This window comes from Oryx dammah, unplaced genomic scaffold (genome assembly GCF_014754425.2).
Source record: "Oryx dammah isolate SB20612 unplaced genomic scaffold, SCBI_Odam_1.1 HiC_scaffold_29, whole genome shotgun sequence".
Classification (NCBI taxonomy): Eukaryota; Metazoa; Chordata; class Mammalia; order Artiodactyla; family Bovidae; genus Oryx; species Oryx dammah.
The window spans coordinates 3,101,375-3,118,584 of NW_024070213.1; the positions used below are offsets into that span (position 1 = coordinate 3,101,375).

At 59.3% G+C, this 17,210-nt stretch overlaps 1 protein-coding gene across 1 annotated transcript in view; it reads left to right on the forward strand.

Moving 5' to 3' along the window:
* The window catches only part of CERK (ceramide kinase), a 36,121-nt gene that overhangs the window by 14,752 nt on the left and 4,159 nt on the right, over positions 1-17,210 (forward strand). The window contains exons 2-12 of the mRNA XM_040234528.1: positions 4,381-4,494; positions 4,893-5,015; positions 6,460-6,585; positions 7,811-7,874; positions 9,594-9,739; positions 11,988-12,062; positions 12,765-12,917; positions 14,479-14,584; positions 15,149-15,225; positions 15,903-16,108; positions 16,820-17,031. Coding sequence (XP_040090462.1) covers positions 4,381-4,494; positions 4,893-5,015; positions 6,460-6,585; positions 7,811-7,874; positions 9,594-9,739; positions 11,988-12,062; positions 12,765-12,917; positions 14,479-14,584; positions 15,149-15,225; positions 15,903-16,108; positions 16,820-17,031 — 1,402 coding nt within the window. The remainder of the gene's footprint in view (positions 1-4,380; positions 4,495-4,892; positions 5,016-6,459; positions 6,586-7,810; positions 7,875-9,593; positions 9,740-11,987; positions 12,063-12,764; positions 12,918-14,478; positions 14,585-15,148; positions 15,226-15,902; positions 16,109-16,819; positions 17,032-17,210) is intronic.

Sequence of the window (17,210 nt, forward strand, 5' to 3'; positions counted from 1 at the left end):
GTTCCATTGTGTATGTGTACCGCGGCTTCTTTATCCATTCATCTGTCGGTGGACATCTAGGTTGCTTCCGTGTTCCAGCTACTGTAAACGGTGCTGCAGTGAACAGTGGGATACATGCGTCCCTTTCAATCTTGGCTTCCTCAGGGTACAGGCCTGGGAGTGGGATTGCTGTGTCACATGGTGGTTTTATTCCTAGTTTGTTAAGGACTCTCCATATTGTCTTCCATAGTGGCTGTACGCTCGGTGACCTTTTGACATCACAGGGCCGAACACTCCACCCGCGGGGGGAGCTGAGCGCCTCTGTTTCCGATCAAGTGGAGCCCGTGGCCGGGTTGCCCCGTGCACGATGATGGGCCTTCCCCCACGCTCCCCGTGCCTCGGAGGCCCTGCAGCTCCTCCCCACGGGGACCCCAGCCCCTGGCCTTCAAGGAGGCGTGCCTCAGGCTTGCTCTTCTTGCTGTGCCTGCGGGCGGCTGCCTCGGGAGTAAAGCCTCTCTCTGGGGCCGACGTCGGCTCAATGCACACCCAGCGGGACGAGCATGGTGAGGCCTCTGTCCCCTGTATCCTTGGGGATCTCAGAGAGGCAGGGCTGTTACCCAGTGTGGGTGCTGCCAGCCTGCACACAGGCTGGGTCGCTTCTGCTATGTCCAGCTCTTTGCGACCCCGTGGACTGTAGCCCGCCAGGCTCCTCTGTCCATGGAATTTCCCAGGGAAGAATACTGGAGCGTCTTGCCATTTCCTCCTCCAGGGGGTCTTCCCAACCCAGGGATCAAACTCACGTCTCCCGCATCTCTTGCCAGCCTGGAAGGCCGCTGAATCCGGGCTCCCGGAGCCTAGAGCTGAGCAGGGGGCTCCTGCCTGGGTTGGGAAGCCTTGGGGGTCTTCTGCCTTTTGAGTGGTCTTATCTGAGAATGAAACAGGGTGGAGGGAACCCCAGTGCTCCTCCCGGGCTTGGTCCCCGAGAGGACAGGCGTGGCGTGTGGTAGGGGACGGCTATCTGCCCAACCCGGCCACGGGCTGCCCACTGCACTGTCTGTCCTCGGGTGGCCATTGCCACAGGCAGACTCCTTTTTTCATCTCAAGAAATTTTTAAAATCACCCTGAGAAAGTCACTTTGCTTTAGTAATCTAGTAGAGCAGAGGTTTTATAAAGGCTGCCAATAAGACTGCCGTCCCAGCAAGGCTGCTTGACTTGGCTGAACTGTGGTTGAAAATCTTTAACTTCTGTTGTAAATGTGTGTGGCGGGGGAGGGGGGCGGGGGGGCGATTATCCAGAGTTGAAAATGTTGTTTGATCAGAGCAGGTGTTGGCACTGGGCTCGGAGCCTCAGTTTGCTCTCTGCTCCCTGTTTGGAGAAGGGTTGCTAAGCCCACCAGCCCTGGAGGCAGTGGGAGACGCTGGCCAACCTCTGGCAGAACCAGGGTGGTGGGCAGGGGGTTGGCATTAGTGGCCGAAGGCCAGGGAGCTGCTGAAACCCTCCAGTGATGGACAGCCCCACCCCAAAGAGGTGCTGGGGTGGGGGCGGGGGAGCCCTGGGCCAGGGAGGTGCCCAGAGAGTTGAGCATCTGTTCCAGAATCTTCTGTTCAGAAGTTTGCTTGAAAGGGGGTGTTGGGTTGTGACTTTATAAAGGGAGAGGGAACACCCACAAGCCTTGGCCCCTGATTCTGCGACGGGGCACAGCAGGCCCAGGGACCACGAGGGCGCCTCCCGCCGTGGCAGGAGCAGCTCGGGGAGCACCGTCTGGGCGTGGATGCCGGCCCCGGTCGGGTGGGGGCGCTGCTCGGGGGAGATGCACTGGCCAGCGTGGGCGCGGGCCCTTTGTCTGCCCAGCGAGTCCAGTGCTGGCGTCGATTTGGTCTGAAAGCAACTGCACTGCCTCACATCACTCACCCTTTCACGGAAGACTTTGAACTTTTTATCTAATCTCGTGTGCCGTGCAGGATTATGCAGAATGCAAGCCAAGGGAGAGAAATGCTAATAAGTGCAGAAAAGGAAAGTGCCCCCAGTTCCCGCCGTCGGCTCTCTGCCGGGTGCGCCCCCCCGTGTCAATCTATAGACGCGAACCGGCCATTCCCACATGTGTGTTCACACGACGCGCACTGCTGAGCCCGGAGGCCCCTCCGCGCCAGCACAGGCAGGGTGACCCGGGGCCCGTGGTGTCGTTTTCCCTGCACCGTGCCCGTGACTGATTCTTGGAGCCACACACAGCGAGCAGCACCGGAGCCTAAGTGACAGGCTTTGAGCAGGTCATCCCGCCAGCTGTGCGTGACTCAGGGCCTCTCCCAGACTCTCGACGCCCCCTCACTGGATGGGAGGGTTTTGAAGACGAGGGTGTGACCTGCACACGCGAGGCGACACATAGCAGGCACCGAGGCACGTGGCCTGGGGTCAGCAGGTGGGGGAAGCAGGAAGGAGCCTGCCATCTGTGCTGGACCTCGCCCTCCTCGCCGCGACCCTGTTTCTTTCACAGCCCCTGCCGGCTTCACCTGCCAGCCCCACGTGTCATCGGGAGGTTCAGGCTGAACTTTCCGCCCAGCAGATGGAGGGGCCAAGGGAGCTGGGTGGGACCAGCCCCTGTTCCAGGCCCGTCACTCACCAAGCCCTGCTTTTTGATTGCCAACCCCCCACCCTCCCCACCAGGCTTCCCAGGTGGCTCAGTGGTAAAGAATCCACCTGCCAAGCAGGAGATGTGAGTTTGATCCCTGGGTCAGGAAGATCCCCTGGAGAAGGACATGGCCACCCCCTCCAGTATTCCTGCCTGGGAAATCCCATGGACAGAGGCACCCAGTGGGCTCCAGTCCTTGGGGTCACAAAGAGTCGGACGTGACCTAGTGCCTTAACAACAACCCTGTGGGCACAGGCTCGCCCAGGACGGCCTCCATCCGGATCCTGCCTTAACAAAACCCCGTGGGCACAGGCTCGCCCAGGACGGCCTCCATCCGGATCCTGGGCTCTGGGCTTGTCCGTCCTCGGTCAAGCAAGATGCAGATAGTGATGTCTTGTTCAGATCCCCATGATCTCTGTCCCTTTTTAGGGAAAAACCTGTCACCACGTCTGTTACGTGGACAAGCGGTGCACATGTGAAAGACTGAATCCTGCTGACCTGGTTTTGTTTTACTTCTCAGCCAGGCAGCAGATGAAGCTGTGGGTAAGCTGAGTGTAGCAGAGGATAAGTCACTGGAATCTTTCCCTGTTGGGGTGGTAGAGCCCCCACCCCACCCCAGTGAAGGTGCCTCAGTCTCAGGCCCTCTACAAGGCTCCACCCCCGAATGTCCCTGCCCTCCTCTCCCGGGCGGCCCCCTCGCAGCCTCCTCTGGTCCGACCGCTGGCAGGCTGGGGTCAGCTACCCCTCGGGAGCAGGGGGTATGAGATGGGTCACAGCTTCGGAGAGTCAGAGCCCAGGAGGGAGGCCCTGGGTGGAGGCTCTCCTGGGTCAGGTCAGCCCAGCCGGCTTCCAGCTCTTCTGCGAGAGTGTCCCTTTCCTGCTGCAACCCAGCACCTCTAACCCTGGGGACACCCCACTCTTGGAACTTCGAGGCGTCTGAGCTAGCTCTTGTAACTTGATTTCCTTAGGCCGCCAGGCCAAAGGTGATGCAAGTTCTCTCCAGGTGTCACAGCGCCATCGTTTCATTTAGCTGTCGCAGAAACGGAGCCCGTCAGCGCGCTCGCAGGCCTCCGAGCCAGCCGGGGCCTCGAGGAGTGGCCGAGCGCCTCTGTGTGAAGGTGGACGGGTTCCCAACCGCTTCGCTGGCGGGCTTGGGGGACGTAGCCTGGTCTCGCTGGGGGTGTGACCTCCAGCCTCCCTGCTCCCAGGTCCTGTCCTTGGCGAGGTCTTTCTGGCCCCGCGTTCGGTTACAGGCTGATGCCTTGTGCTTACCACGGCTGTGTTCATGTCCGGCCTCACCTGAGGCCCGTGGAGCTGACTGGCCCTCCAGTCGAGGGTGTTGCGTGCTGTCCTCCCCGTGTCCACAGGCGCCCCCTTCCTCCTCCTGCGCCCGCGTGGGTGGTTGGACCCCAAGCCCCCTGCCCCCACCTTGGTGTGGGCCTGACCCACCTGCACACTGCAGGGTCCTGGTCTGTCCCAGGCCTCCTTCCCTCTTCATTTCTGAGCAGACTGAACCACAGGTGCTGGGGCGTGAACACCTTTCCCCGGGGTTCGGCACAGGAGCTGGCCTGAGAAGACGCAGCCCACTTCGGTCCCTGTGGACGAAACACCCCGTGTTCAGATGGCTTGGACTGGGTCCCAGCCTTATGTAGCGCCGAGGCTTAAGATGGCACGGAGCTTGTCCTCTGCCTCTGGGACGTCCCAGCGCCGTGGAGTCGCTCTGCTGCTGTTGAGGTGAGTCCTGTGACCTGAGCGAGGGTGTGGTGTCTTTGCAGATGCCTGCGCTGTGCCTATTTCCGAGATTATCACCGTTGAGGAAACGGACGTTAACGGGAAGCAGTACACCAGCGGAAAATGGCAGAAAATGGAAAAGCCGTACGCTTTCACAGGTAATCTGCCCGAAAGTTCCTCGTAGCTCCAGGCAGCTCACATGAAAGAGAACTTCTTTGTCATTCGCTTAACAGACTCATTATGTCCTTGGTTTATCTTTATAGAAAGGTCCTTGTATCATTTTTCCAAACTCTGTTTTTTTTAAATATCTTACTGAGGTACAGTTGGTTTACAGCATTGTGTTACTCTCTGCTGTAGAGCAAAGTCAATCAGTTATGCATATCCAAGCTCTGTTTTTAATGTTTTGTTCATCTTTTTTATTTATTTTTCACATGGGTTAAAAGAACTGAGCGGTAGGATCTCTTCCCTCATATACGCTGGAAGGGATCAACTAGTCAGAGGAAAGGGGAGCGTCAGGGGAGCTGGTGTGGCGCTCACGCGTGTGTTCTCCACACAGTGCACCGTGTTCGGAGGGCCCGGCGGCACCGCTGGAGGTGGGCGCAGGTGACATTCTGGTGCCCGGAGGAGCAGCTGTACCACCTGTGGCTGCAGACCCTGCGGGAGCTGCTGGAGGCGCTGAGTACGTGCCTGCTTTGTGCTCAGCGCAAAGGCGGACGTGGGGAGATGCTGTGACTTCTCAACACTTTTCTGGTTAGAGAACCGCGCAGGGGGTTGCCCGGAGCCTGGCCCCCGGGCGCCAGTGCCTTCACTTACGGACGCGAGGCTGGGGGCAGGCCCCTTGGCGCCGTGGGCCTGGGTTTCTTTTCTGGGAAATGGGGTGGTGAGACCTGCGCTCGAGGTGAACGGAGGACTAAACCGGGGCCTGGGGGGCGCACCTGTGTCCACCTGGGGGTGTCTCAGCTGTGAATTACTTCTATGTAATGAGGGTCCATCTGTCCCACTTAAAAAACAGTAGGTGTCAGCTCGTTTTGTACCTGGAACACCCATGTTGTTTGGGTATATATATTTTCTGAATTGAAGAATAGTTGATTTACAGTTCAGTTCAGTTCAGTCGCTCAGTTGTGTCTGACTCTTGGCGACCCCATGGACTGCAGCATGCCAGGCCTCCCTGTCCATCATCAACTGCTGGAGTCTACCCAGACCCATGTCCATTAAGTCAGTGATGCCACCCAACCATCTCATCCTCTGTCATCCTCTTCTCCCCCTGCCCTCAATCTTTCCCAGCATCAGGGTCTTTTCCAATGAGTCAGCTCTTCGCATCAGGTGGCCAAAGTACTGGAGCTTCAGCTTCAGCATCAGTCCTCCCAATGAACGCGCAGGACTGATCTCCTTTAGGATGGACAGGTTGGATCTCCTTGCAGTCCAGGGGACTCTCAGGAGTCTTCTCCAGCACCACAGTTCAAAGGCACTTGATTTACAAAGTCGATTTGCAGTGTTGTGTGAATTTCTGCTGCACAGCACGGTGACTCAGTTGTGTGTGTGTGTGTGTGTGTGCACGCATGCACGTGGATGCGTATCTTTTTCTTCAGATTCTTTTCCATGATGGTTTATGACACGATACTGAATATACTTCCCCTGTGCCAGGCAGTAGGACCTTACTGTTTATTAGCCTTTATATGCCATTTTGCTAATCTGTTGTAGGGGTAGTCCTAACACACAGTCTCAAAAACTCAGTACAAACTTCAACCACTGAAAAGAAAGCATGTGTTTAGGTTGATTTTCTATCATTTAAAATTAGTTTGGCATCTGGATCTAAAAAGTGAATTTTAATGTATTTGAAGACCGTGTTTCCCACGGAGCGGCTTCAGAGCAGCTTCCTGGCTTGGAAGAACCATGTCTCTGGCTTCACATCTGGGCGGTGGGACTTGGTCTCTCCATTTCACCGTCTAATTTTGCCGGACGGGACGGGAGTCCACTACCCGCCGTCTAACCAGTGCGTCCACCTTCCCCCCAATCTCAGGCCACTGGTGCGCGTTCCCCTGCCCCTGCTGGTCCGGCTGGGCCTCTGAACGAGTCTGAGTGCATCCCCTCACTGTGACTCAGGCGCTGTTGTTGTTCCGTAGCATCTCGGCCGAAGCACTTGCTGGTGTTCATCAACCCGCTCGGAGGGAAAGGACAGGGCAAGCGGATCTACGAGAAGAAAGTGGCCCCGCTGTTCACACTGGCCTCCATCACCACCGAGATCGTTGGTAAGCCGTGAGGGCTCTGCGCGGTGCGCAGAAGTAAGATTGGGAATGATTCGGGGAGGTGTTCACTGGGTAAGACTTTGTGTGTGTGTGTGTGTGTGTGTGTGGCCATACCACGCAGCTTGTGGGACCTCAGTTCCCTGAGCTTGAACCTGCACCCTTGGCCGTGCAAGTGTGCTTAACCACTGGACCGCCAGGGAATTCCCTAAGAGTCTTTTAACAAAATAGAATGTCGGGGTTTTGGCATGCCAGAATGAGAAGAATGCAAAGTAAAGAGCATAGACTGTTCCAGCCAACTGTTAGTGTATAAATCCCTCAAGAAAAACACTACGAGGGAAAAGGACAAAGACCACGGACAGAAAGTTCTTGCAGGAGATGCACGCAGTCAGTAAGGCTTAGAAATCGTTCACCAGTGCGTGACATTTTAGGAAACACGGTGCGCTGCCACATTTGTGGCACTGAGTTTCAGAGCAAGTTCTCGACGCCGGGAGGCTGTGGGGAGACAGTGCCTCCTGTTCAGCGCCTCGAAGGTTTTGTGTAAACTTATTAAAGGGCCACTTGGCAGTGCGGGTCAAGCGTCTTAGGGTCTTTTAAACTTCCCAGGGGAATCCATCAGCTGGGCAGAGAGGGAGGTATGCAGATGCCTCCTGCCTCATTTTAATAAAAGCAAAACACTGGAAACCACTGATGCCCCGAACAAGAAACGTGGATAACGCTGTGCTGAGTCGTTCTTTAAAAAGGTCTTCACAAGGCAGTGTTGATGATAAAAAGGGGGTTGTGATAAGATGCTGAGGGAGAAAGGACACAAAATTGTGTGCACAAGAGAGTTTTAAAAGTTATACTGAGTACACAGACTATGGATTGATTGACATTTTCCTTTTTTACATTTGGTATTGTGAAATTTACAAAGTCATTTGTCTAACTAAGGGAAAACTATGAAATAGAAGATGAAACCGCTTCCCCCCAAAATTGTGATTTGTTGGCAATTAAGTGCCAATAATGGGACGTCTTACCCGCGGAGTGTATTCTGGGAGGCCGTGCTCCCCTAGGCCGGCTCCGTCCCTCTCCGTGAAGGGGATTCTGGGAAGACTAAGGAGGATTCCTTATAGCCAACCCGCCCCAGGATTTTATAGGCCCTCAGTTTAAAGTGGTTTAACCCGCCTTCACTTTAAAGCGGATTCTCAGGCTTGAGTGTGAACGCTACAAGCTCGTGTTGTTTCTCCCACAGTAACTGAACATGCCAATCATGCCAAGGAGAGTCTGTATGAGCTCGACATTGACAAGTACGACGGGTGAGCGAGGGTCCCCATCCGCCGCCTTCCATCCGTCCTCACCGGGCCTGCTCCCGCCCTCCCTCTGGAAGTACACTTGCTTCTCCTGGGCAAAGCAGGAACGTGCGGAGGACCCTGCGTTCCTCTGCTCCTCAGAGGACCGCCGTGGAAGTTTGGTTTCCCTTCTCAGTCTTACCGCCTCATACAGAAATCTTTTCATTTGAAGGTGATCAGCTCTTGTCCTTAAATATGTGTGTGTATGCCCTAAAGTCGAGGAGGTCCTTCAGAGCTAAGATGCAGGCATCACTGCCCAGGAGATGGGCCCCGACACAGACGCCATCACCCGTGTGCTGTCCTGACCCAGGTTCTGCCTGCGCCCTGTTAGTTCCCTAAAGCAGAAGAGCCCCGGGGCAGGCGTGGCCTTCAGACGCAGGGCAGTGCCTCTGGCCTCCTGTAGCCCCGCGCAGGTCTTCGGCCTTCCTGGTGGGGCCGACTGCGGAGAACCGGCCGGTGGCTGCTGCCCGTCCCTTGGTCTGGGGTCCGAGGCTTCCTCTCGGTCGGGACCCGGCTGCGCGTCTCTGGCTGCGATGGCGCGGGGGTGCAGGGCTGGTCCCCGTGCCCCGCGGCAGGAGGGGCTGGCCCCGGCCGGAGTCTGTGTCTCTGCTGTCCCTGTGCGCTGGTCAGCTCCTGCAGACCGGCCTCCTCTGCCTCGGGCACAGCTGTCCCCATGCCCAGCGCAGGGCTGGCTCGTGGCCGGGGCCTGGTGGATGAGCAGAGAGTGGGAAAGGTGGTGAGAAGACGGAAAGCTCACACACGGTGCCCCTCTGGGCGCAGGACTTTTCGTTGAGACCCACGTGGCGAATAGCATGGAGGTGGGATTGGACCCAGGAGGCCACCAGGGCTTATGGGTCCTGGGCAGGAGCAGCTGGACACTGGCAGAGGGCACGGGACAAGGGGATGCCCTCCAGAACGTCTGGGGGAGAATCAGCTAGTCCCCGTGCTGTGACCAGGTCCTCACCAAGCGTCACCCAGCAGGTTTTGAAGCCTGTGTAGGCAGCCAGGGGCACGTCAGCTGAGCTGGGCCCCCTCTCCGGTCACATGAAGGCTCAGGGCCCGGGCGGCCAGCATCTGTCTGACCCTCGCCCCTGTCTCTCCAGCTGTGTGACCAGGGATGCCAGCACCGTCTCTGCTGGCGCATGGCGTCCTGAGTGTCACGGCTCCTGCTCGCAGGGCCCCCGAGAAGGCTCTCGGGGGCCCAGTGGGCAAATGTGACTGTGGGGACATCAGGTAGCTTGAGGGTCAGCAGATCCAGGGTCACAGGCGGGAGTGGGCCGTGGTGGGGGAGGGGCCGGGAGGGAGCCATGTGTCACCTGCCACGGGGTCCAAGCTCCTGGGGACCTTGGTCAGGGGCTGGCAGGGGAAGAGGGGCCTGTGTGGGTCTTGCTTGCTTACCTTTCAGCAGCCGTGCTGGAGGGCAGGGGCGTCCTCTGAGGCCTGGTCACAACCCTGCCTTCACTTGGTCCCCCACGCCTCTCAGAGCCCAGCCTGTGGCTACAGTGGGCTCCGAAGGCTCCCCTCCTTAGACACAGAGGGTCTAACACCCTCTGGCAGGAGCAGGAGCAAAATGGGTGGGTGGGGGCCGGCCAGCCCAGTGGCACAGGCAGGCGGGAAGGGTCTGCCTGGACCCTCGGGGAGCTGGGAGTCGCCGCAGGTGCTAAGTCTGCCCCGTTCCTCCGGCAGTATCGTGTGCGTGGGCGGAGATGGCATGTTCAGTGAGGTCCTGCACGGCCTGGTAGGCAGGACGCAGAGGGACGCCGGTGTGGACCAGAACCAGCCCCGGGCCACGCTGGTGCCCAGCCCGCTGCGCATCGGCATCATACCCGCAGGTACGTGGGCCCAACAACGGGCTCTGTCCACTGGGGGCTGGGGTGGGCGGGGTCTGTCCACTGGGGGAGGTGGGTGGGCGAGGTCTGTCCACTGGGGGCTGGGGTGGGTGGGGTCTGTCCACTGGGGGGTTGGGTTCTGTTCACTAGGGGCTGGGGTGAGCAGGGTCTGTCCACTGGGCAGGGGCTTGGCGTCCAGGTCTGTCCACTGGGGGCACCTGGGTGTTGGGGTCTGTCCACTATGAGGGGGCCGGAGGTCAGGGTCTGTCCACTGGGCAGGGCCCGGTGTCCGGGTGTCAGGGTCTGTCCACTATGAGGGGGCCGGAGGTCAGGGTCTGTCCACTGGGCAGGGCCCGGTGTCCGGGTGTCAGGGTCTGTCCGCCAGGTGCAGGCCGGGCGGGTCGCCCGTGGCTTTGCCTTCACGTCCACTCCAGGCGTGCTCTTCTCTCCACGCACCTGGCGTGGGACCATGGCTGCGTGCGGGAAGGGGTCCTGCCCTCCTCCCTGGGCACCAGGTTCCCACCAGGTGGTGGCAGTGGTCTGTGCTCTCAGAGAGCCGGCCATCGGTGGTGGGTGGGCAGTGGGGGACCGGAGCACAGTGGAGGAGACGGGGAGCCCGGGGAGCAGGTGGCCTGGAAGAAGCGACTGGTGCCTGGAGCCGGGGCTGGGTGTCAGGGCGGGCGCCTTGGGGTGTAAGGTGGCTGGCTTGTCCCGAGCTGGCTGGCTCAGTGTGTTTCATGACTCAAGGAAGCACCTCGTTCTTTCAAAGAACCCACTGTAGTCAGGGGGTAGGAGGTGAGGCAGGGGCTTTGCGTACATCTAACCGGGAGGGGACGCCCTCCCTGCCCTAGTCTGAGCTGCAGCAGCGGGGACCCTGGTGGGTCAGGCTCGGGTGTGAATGGTGCCGTCGCTCCATTTTCTAGCTGAAGATGCTGGTGAGGTTGCACAGTCAGTCAGAGGGCACGTTTGTATGTTATGAGTTTATATGTTACCAGCCATAAGAAGACATCAGTTAGCTTAGATTAACTATTAACACTTGAAGAGCCTTTACTCTGATCGCAAACTGGACCAGACTCTTGCTCTGAGAGATGACCAAGGCTGCCTGCGATCCAGCACACCTTCTCACAACCGTGGGCCTGCAGCTCCGTCCCACGTCACGTAGGCTGAGGGACGTGTAGAATGCTCTGGGGCCTGTGGACAGTGTCTGGACCTGCCTGCGGCCGGAGCTGCGTGCCTGTTAGCACGGTGGAGATTGTGATGGGTTTCGGTCAGTGCTGGTCATGCATCTGTGCAATATTTATTGTGCAATTCTAGGCACCGTCAGTTTACTTTGGGGAAGTCTAGACTGGGGTTTTCAGCGGTTCTGCAGACGTGTTAAATTTCGGTTTCCGCCCCGTCCCCAGCCTACTGAGTCAGGGTCTCGGGGTGGGGCAGGGTGCAGGAGTCTGCGTTAAATAAGCACCTGGGAGAGTCTCTGCCCACTCAGGCGGTGACCCAGTTAGAACCAGGACAGCCTAGGGAGGACCCGTAGTATCACTGATCCAGACCCTAGCTGGGTGCTCTGAAGTCACCTGCCCTTCACAGACGACCCAGGACTGGGCTGGGCTGGGGCTCCAGGTCTCTCACGACCCACGGGTCTGCTGTGCCGCTTCTGTGACCCTCACAAGCTGTCCTGTGTGCACTTCCCCTTGAGCGCCTTGGGGCTGGTGGTCAGGAGCCCCAGGGCTGCTGCCCATCTTTATAGCAGCTGGGCACTGGACAAGTCCTGCCCCCCCAACCCGAGATCCACCCCCCACACCCCACACAGGGCCCAGAAGAGGTCTCTGAAAGCTCTGTGAGGAGCTCTTTGATAGTAATCAAGGTCAGTCTCAGCATTTGTGATGACTCAACCTCAGTGTTACGGTCTGATGCAAAGAGCCGACTCACTGGAAAAGACCCTGGTGCTGGCAAAGATTGAGGGCAGGAGGAGAAGGGCAAGACAGAGGATGAGATGGTTGGATGGCATCACCGACTCAATGGACATGAGTCTGGGAGTTGGTGATGGACAGGGAGGCCTGGCGTGCTGCAGTCCAAGGGGTCTCGAAGAGCTGGACACGACTGAGCGACTGAACAACAAGCAGTAACGACCTCAGGAGCTGATTTTGTAGGTTAGCCTGCATTCACGCCAGCCTCGCTCCCAGTCCTGGGAAGAAAAGGAAGTGCTGACTGCTTCCCTACGCGGAAGCACCTTAGCATTGCTCCCTCGTCTTAGGGTCGACAGACTGCGTGTGCTACTCGACCGTGGGCACAAACGACGCGGAGACCTCAGCTCTGCACATCATCGTGGGTAGGGCCCGTCACTGCTGCGCTCGGCTCGCGGGACCCCAGGGCTCTAGGCGCACGCGGGCGTCCATCTGTCTTGTCACACTGGCACCCCGGCCCATCCCCCCGCGGGGCCCTCTCTGCCACCCGCCCCTGCCGCCCTCCAGCTTGGGTGACCTTGAGAAACACAGCGCTGCTCAGACCCTCCAGGGCCCTCACCCAGCTTTGGGGCGCCTGGCACCCGTGCCCCGGCCGGCGCTCCCCGCACCGCCTGCACTGGCCAGGCGTGCCCCGCCCGTCTGGAGCCCTGCTCTCAGCCCTCTTCCCTGCTCAGGACTCGGCCCCTTATCATCCTGGGGGGACAGACCCCCTCAACTCCTCTAGACGGCGCGTCCCCGGGGCAGGAGGCCCTGCAGCACTCGTCACTGCTTGGCGCTGTCCAGACGCCTGCAGGGCCCCCATGTGGCTCCCTGCCCTGTCCTCGTCCCCGAGGTGCTATACTCCGAGTCCCCGCAGTCACAGAAGGGCCGTGTTTACAGGCGGGGCCTTCGTGACATTACGGCTGAGAAGCCAGGCGCCTCGTCCTCCTCCGCAAGACCACTGTCCGCTCAGCGTTTAGCGAGCTTCCTGGCCCTATTGCTATTCCCTCCCCACAGAGCAGCTTTTCAGCCCCTGTCGGTTCCAGGGGCCACGGCAGGGGCGGCTCCCACATGGCCTCTCTCCGCAGGGGACTCGCTGTCCATGGACGTGTCGGCCGTGCACCACAACAGCACGCTCCTGCGGTACTCAGTGTCCCTGCTGGGCTACGGCTTCTACGGGGACATTATCAAGGACAGCGAGAAGAAGCGGTGGATGGGCCTCGCCAGATACGACTTCTCAGGTGGCCCAGCCCCCGCCCTTCCCTCACCCCCAGCCTCCGCGCTCTCCCTAGGGCGTGGGTACCTGGGTGCACGGCTGAGGATGGAGGCCGACTGACCCCAGGTCGGACGAGCCAGTAAGGGTGTGCACTTTCAGGCCGTGTGCAGCACCAGCTTTCGGCGTTTAAACGCAGAGTGAAGTGAAAGGCTGTCAGTCGTGTCCGACTCTTTGTGACACCATGGGCTATACGGTCCATGGAATTCTCCAGGTCGGAATACTGGAGTGGGGAGCCTCTCCCTTCTCCAGGGGATCTTCCTGACCCAGGGGTGGAACCCAGGTCTCTCGCACTGCAGGCAGCTTCTTGCCCAGCAGAGCCACCAGGGCAGCCCCAGTGCAGAAGGGGGCTTGACAGGATGAAGGGCGCAGAGTCTGACACTCTTGTGGCTGAGGGGAATGCCCTGGCTGTATTCACTTATTTATTTTTATTTTTTGGCTGCACCACGTGGCTTTTGGGCTCTTAGTTCCCCAACTCCTCAGGCCCCGGGCTTGGATGCACAGCGTTCTGGCCGCTGGGCCGCCAGGGAAGCCGCTCCTTTTTGGCTGTGTTTAATGTGTCATGCCTCTGCTCGCTCCCCTTGGGGTTCACCTTTGGGTGAAATTTACAGACACACCTTGGAGACATGTAGGGCTCAGTTCCAGACCACTTTGAGAAAGCAAATGTCAGAATAGAGCAGGCCACGTGAGCTTGTCGCTCTCCTGTGCACAAGAAGCTATGTGTACAAGAGTGTACCGTGTGCAGTAGGGTTATAGCTGAGAAAGGCGCGTACCTTAATCTGAAAGTTCTTCATGGTTAAAAACCGCTAACCGCCGTCTGAGCCTTCCGTGAGTCGTAACCCTTGTGGGGTACAGGGTCTTGCCTCCGTGGTGCTGCTGACGGATCGGGGTGGGGGGTGCCGAAGGCGGGGTGTGGCAATTTCTTAAAATAAGACGACAGTGAAGTTGGCCGCATCGATCGACTCTTCTCCCAGGAACGATGTCTCCGTAGCCTGCAGTGAAATTTGATAGCGCTTAACCCACAGTAGACCTTCTTTCACAGCTGGGGTCAGCCCTCTCAGGCCCGTCTCTGCTTGTCAGCCGCGTTTGTGTCGTTTTCTACATCCTCGGCATCACTTCAGCCATCTCCGCGGCATCCTCCCCAGGACTAGGTTCCGTCCAAGAAGCCGCTCTCGTTACCTATCCACGAGGAGCGGCTCCTCCTCAGTCAGCGTTCTGGCATGAGAGGCAGCCCCAGAGACCCCAGAGTTGAGGACGACAGGCCCAAGCCTGGAGGTGCACTCCGGGCTTCACAGGTGGAACCCAAGGCCACGAGGGGTGCCTGATGGCCGAGATGCCCCCTCTGCCAAAGGGGAAGGCGGCCCTGGCGGCCGGGAGCCTGCAGCGCCCCGAGACGGTGGCGGCGGCTCAGCGCGAAGCCGGAGGGGCCCTGTCCTTCTGTGGACACTCTGTCCCCGGCGTCCCTGGCGACCTGCCAGCCCCTCCACGAAGCTGACGGGCGTCTCCTCTCCCTCCTGCTCCGTCCTCAGGGTTGAAGACCTTCTTCTCCCATCACTGCTACGAGGGCACAGTGTCCTTCCTGCCAGCTCAGCACACGGTGGGCTCCCCAAGGGACCGGAAACCCTGCCGGGCGGGGTAAGAGCATCTCACATGTGTGTTTCTGTTCAGATGATGACACGGAAGCAGGACCATCTCGGGTTGTGAGTGGGGCGGTCCTTGTAGTGTAAGATGGAGGGTGCTGTTTCATCATGTCCAGCAGCCAGGGTCCCCCAAACCCTGAAGGGGTCCCCCACACCCTGAGCTCTGAGCCGCTGACTCGATTGTCACCCATCGGACTGAACGGCTGCTGTGTTACCTGTTGTGCAAAGGGAACACGGGCTCAGGAGGGTCCACAGCGGGCGCTGCAGCTGGTTTCCGCTCCCGCCAGCGGCCCCCTCAACTGCGGGCCGAACTCACCCCTCCCCGGAGCCGACACAGGGCCCCCAAGGGATGTGGCTGGCTTTCGGTAACTTCCATAAGTTTCCGAGAAGGATATGTTGCCCGTGTAATTTCTAAGAGCGGATCTGATTTTGAGAGCTCAAAGTAACGTGCAAGGGAAATATTTTTAAGTGAAGCCTCCGAGGCCGCACTCCTGCTGCGCGGGAGGGGCTGACGGGCCCTGCTGTGCGCGGCACCGACCAGGCGCTGTTTTTGCCGCAGGTGCCCCGTGTGCAGGCAGAGCAGGCAGCAGCTGGAGGAGGAGCAGAAGCGGTCGCTGTACGGCCTGGACGGCACGGGTAAGGTGTCCGGGCCCGGCGGGCCCCTCCTCCCTCTCTGCGGGGCACCCGCTCCTCGGCTCCTCCAGGCCAGGCGCCCGTGGCCTTTGCCGGACCTCGGGGAAGAGCAGACTTCGTGGAAGGGCCCCTCTCACCGCGCCCCTCTGAGTCACCCTGTGCCTGTCTCCAGAACGCTCTGGAACTGGGGGTTCAGCGAGTGGCTCACTGAGGCCTTAGATGAAAGTCATGGGCTCTTTGAGGATGCCGAAATCTGTTTCATGTCATTTCCATACATCACACAATTCTTTCCTCATTTGATTTTTTTTTTTCCTGCAACCATTTAAAAATGTAAAACTCAGTCCTAACTCACAGGCCAGACACACTCTGGTGGCAGGCTAGATCTGGTGACCCCTGTCCTAGATGGTGGTCCCAGAGCCCTCCACCCCAACCCTGGGGAGGACTGCCTCTCGGGAGGTGACTGCGGGAGGGCTGTCTCTGTGCTGATGCCGAGGGGTAGGGAGCCCACCCCTGCCTGCCGGGTCCCAGTTTAACATGGCGTGAGACAGTTGGATGGCATCACCGGCTCGAGCTCCGGGAGTTGGTGATGGACAGGGAGGCCTGGCGTGCTGCAGTCCACGGGGTCGCAAAGAGTCGGACACAACTGAGCGACTGAACTGTGATGCTTCCTCCCGCTTCAGAGGACGTGGAGGAGTGGAAGGTCCTCTGCGGGCAGTTCCTGGCCATCAACGCCACCAACATGTCTTGCGCTTGTCCCCGGAGCCCCCAGGGCCTCTCCCCAGCCGCCCACCTCGGGGACGGCTCCTCCGACCTCATCCTCATCCGGAAGTGCTCCCGGTTCAACTTCCTGCGCTTTCTGGTCAGGCACACCAACCAGGGCGACCAGGTAAGGGTCATGCGGCCTCCACGCCGCTGCGCCAGCGCGTCCTCTGCCCGGGCGGCCCCGCAGGGGATCGCTGTGCGTGCGAGGGGCCGCAGCAGACTCCTCTGCCTGCCTTTTGCCCACTGTGAACTCTCGGTCATGCTTCCTCCTTATAAAGCCTCGCTTATGAAGCCTTGACTCTGGGCGCCAGGCGACGTGAGTGTCTCTGTGTGCTCCCGTGTTTCTCTTCCTGTTTGCAGACAGGACAGGCTGATGCAGTGCGGTTTTCTGTTGCCCTCGCAGCCACTTACAGCACGGTCTTCGGGCTCCCGGGAAGGGGTTCTGCTGAGACCCTTAGTCACTGCTATGCGTGTAGTGACGCGGGGTTGAGGGGGATCCCGAGTCGAACGCTATCCAGACAGCTGACAACTCTTGATCCGTCTCAGATTGTAGTACAGTTCATGGCTGTTCAATTTTTTCTAAGACCTGGTCCAACAGTGTTTTCATGTGGCTTTTAACGTACCGCTTGTTAAAAAGGTAAAGAACGGTACAAGTCGCTGCTTGGGAACGACGGGATTCTTCAATAAGTGTCACGCAGTGTGGATGAGACCAGGTTTTAAGACCATTTCTCGTGTCCCCACGTTGTGGGGGGCCCACTGGGAGGCCCCCGACGGTGGTCATGCCCCCAGCACAACGCCGCTGAGAGTGCGTTCCCATCTGGCTATCTCTCTCTAGTTTGACTTCACCTTTGTGGAAGTCTATCGCGTCAAGAAGTTCCAGTTTGTGTCGAAGCCTGCAGAAGACGAGGACAGCAGCATGCTGGGCCGCGGGAAGAAGCGGCTGGGACAGCTGTGCAGCGAGCACCCTACCTCCTGCTGCTGCCGCGCCTCCAGCAGCAGCTGGAACTGCGACGGGGAGGTGCTCAGCAGCCCATCCATCGAGGTCAGGTGAGCTGAGGCGGCACCCTACCGCCTGGCGTGTGGCAGCCCACCGTGAACCCACAGGCGTGCCCCAGGGGCTCTGGGAGCCTGGCACCCTACCGCCTGGTGTGTGGCAGCCCACCGTGAACCCACAGGCGTGCCCCGGGGGCTCTGGGAGCCTGGCACCCTACCGCCTGGCGTGTGGC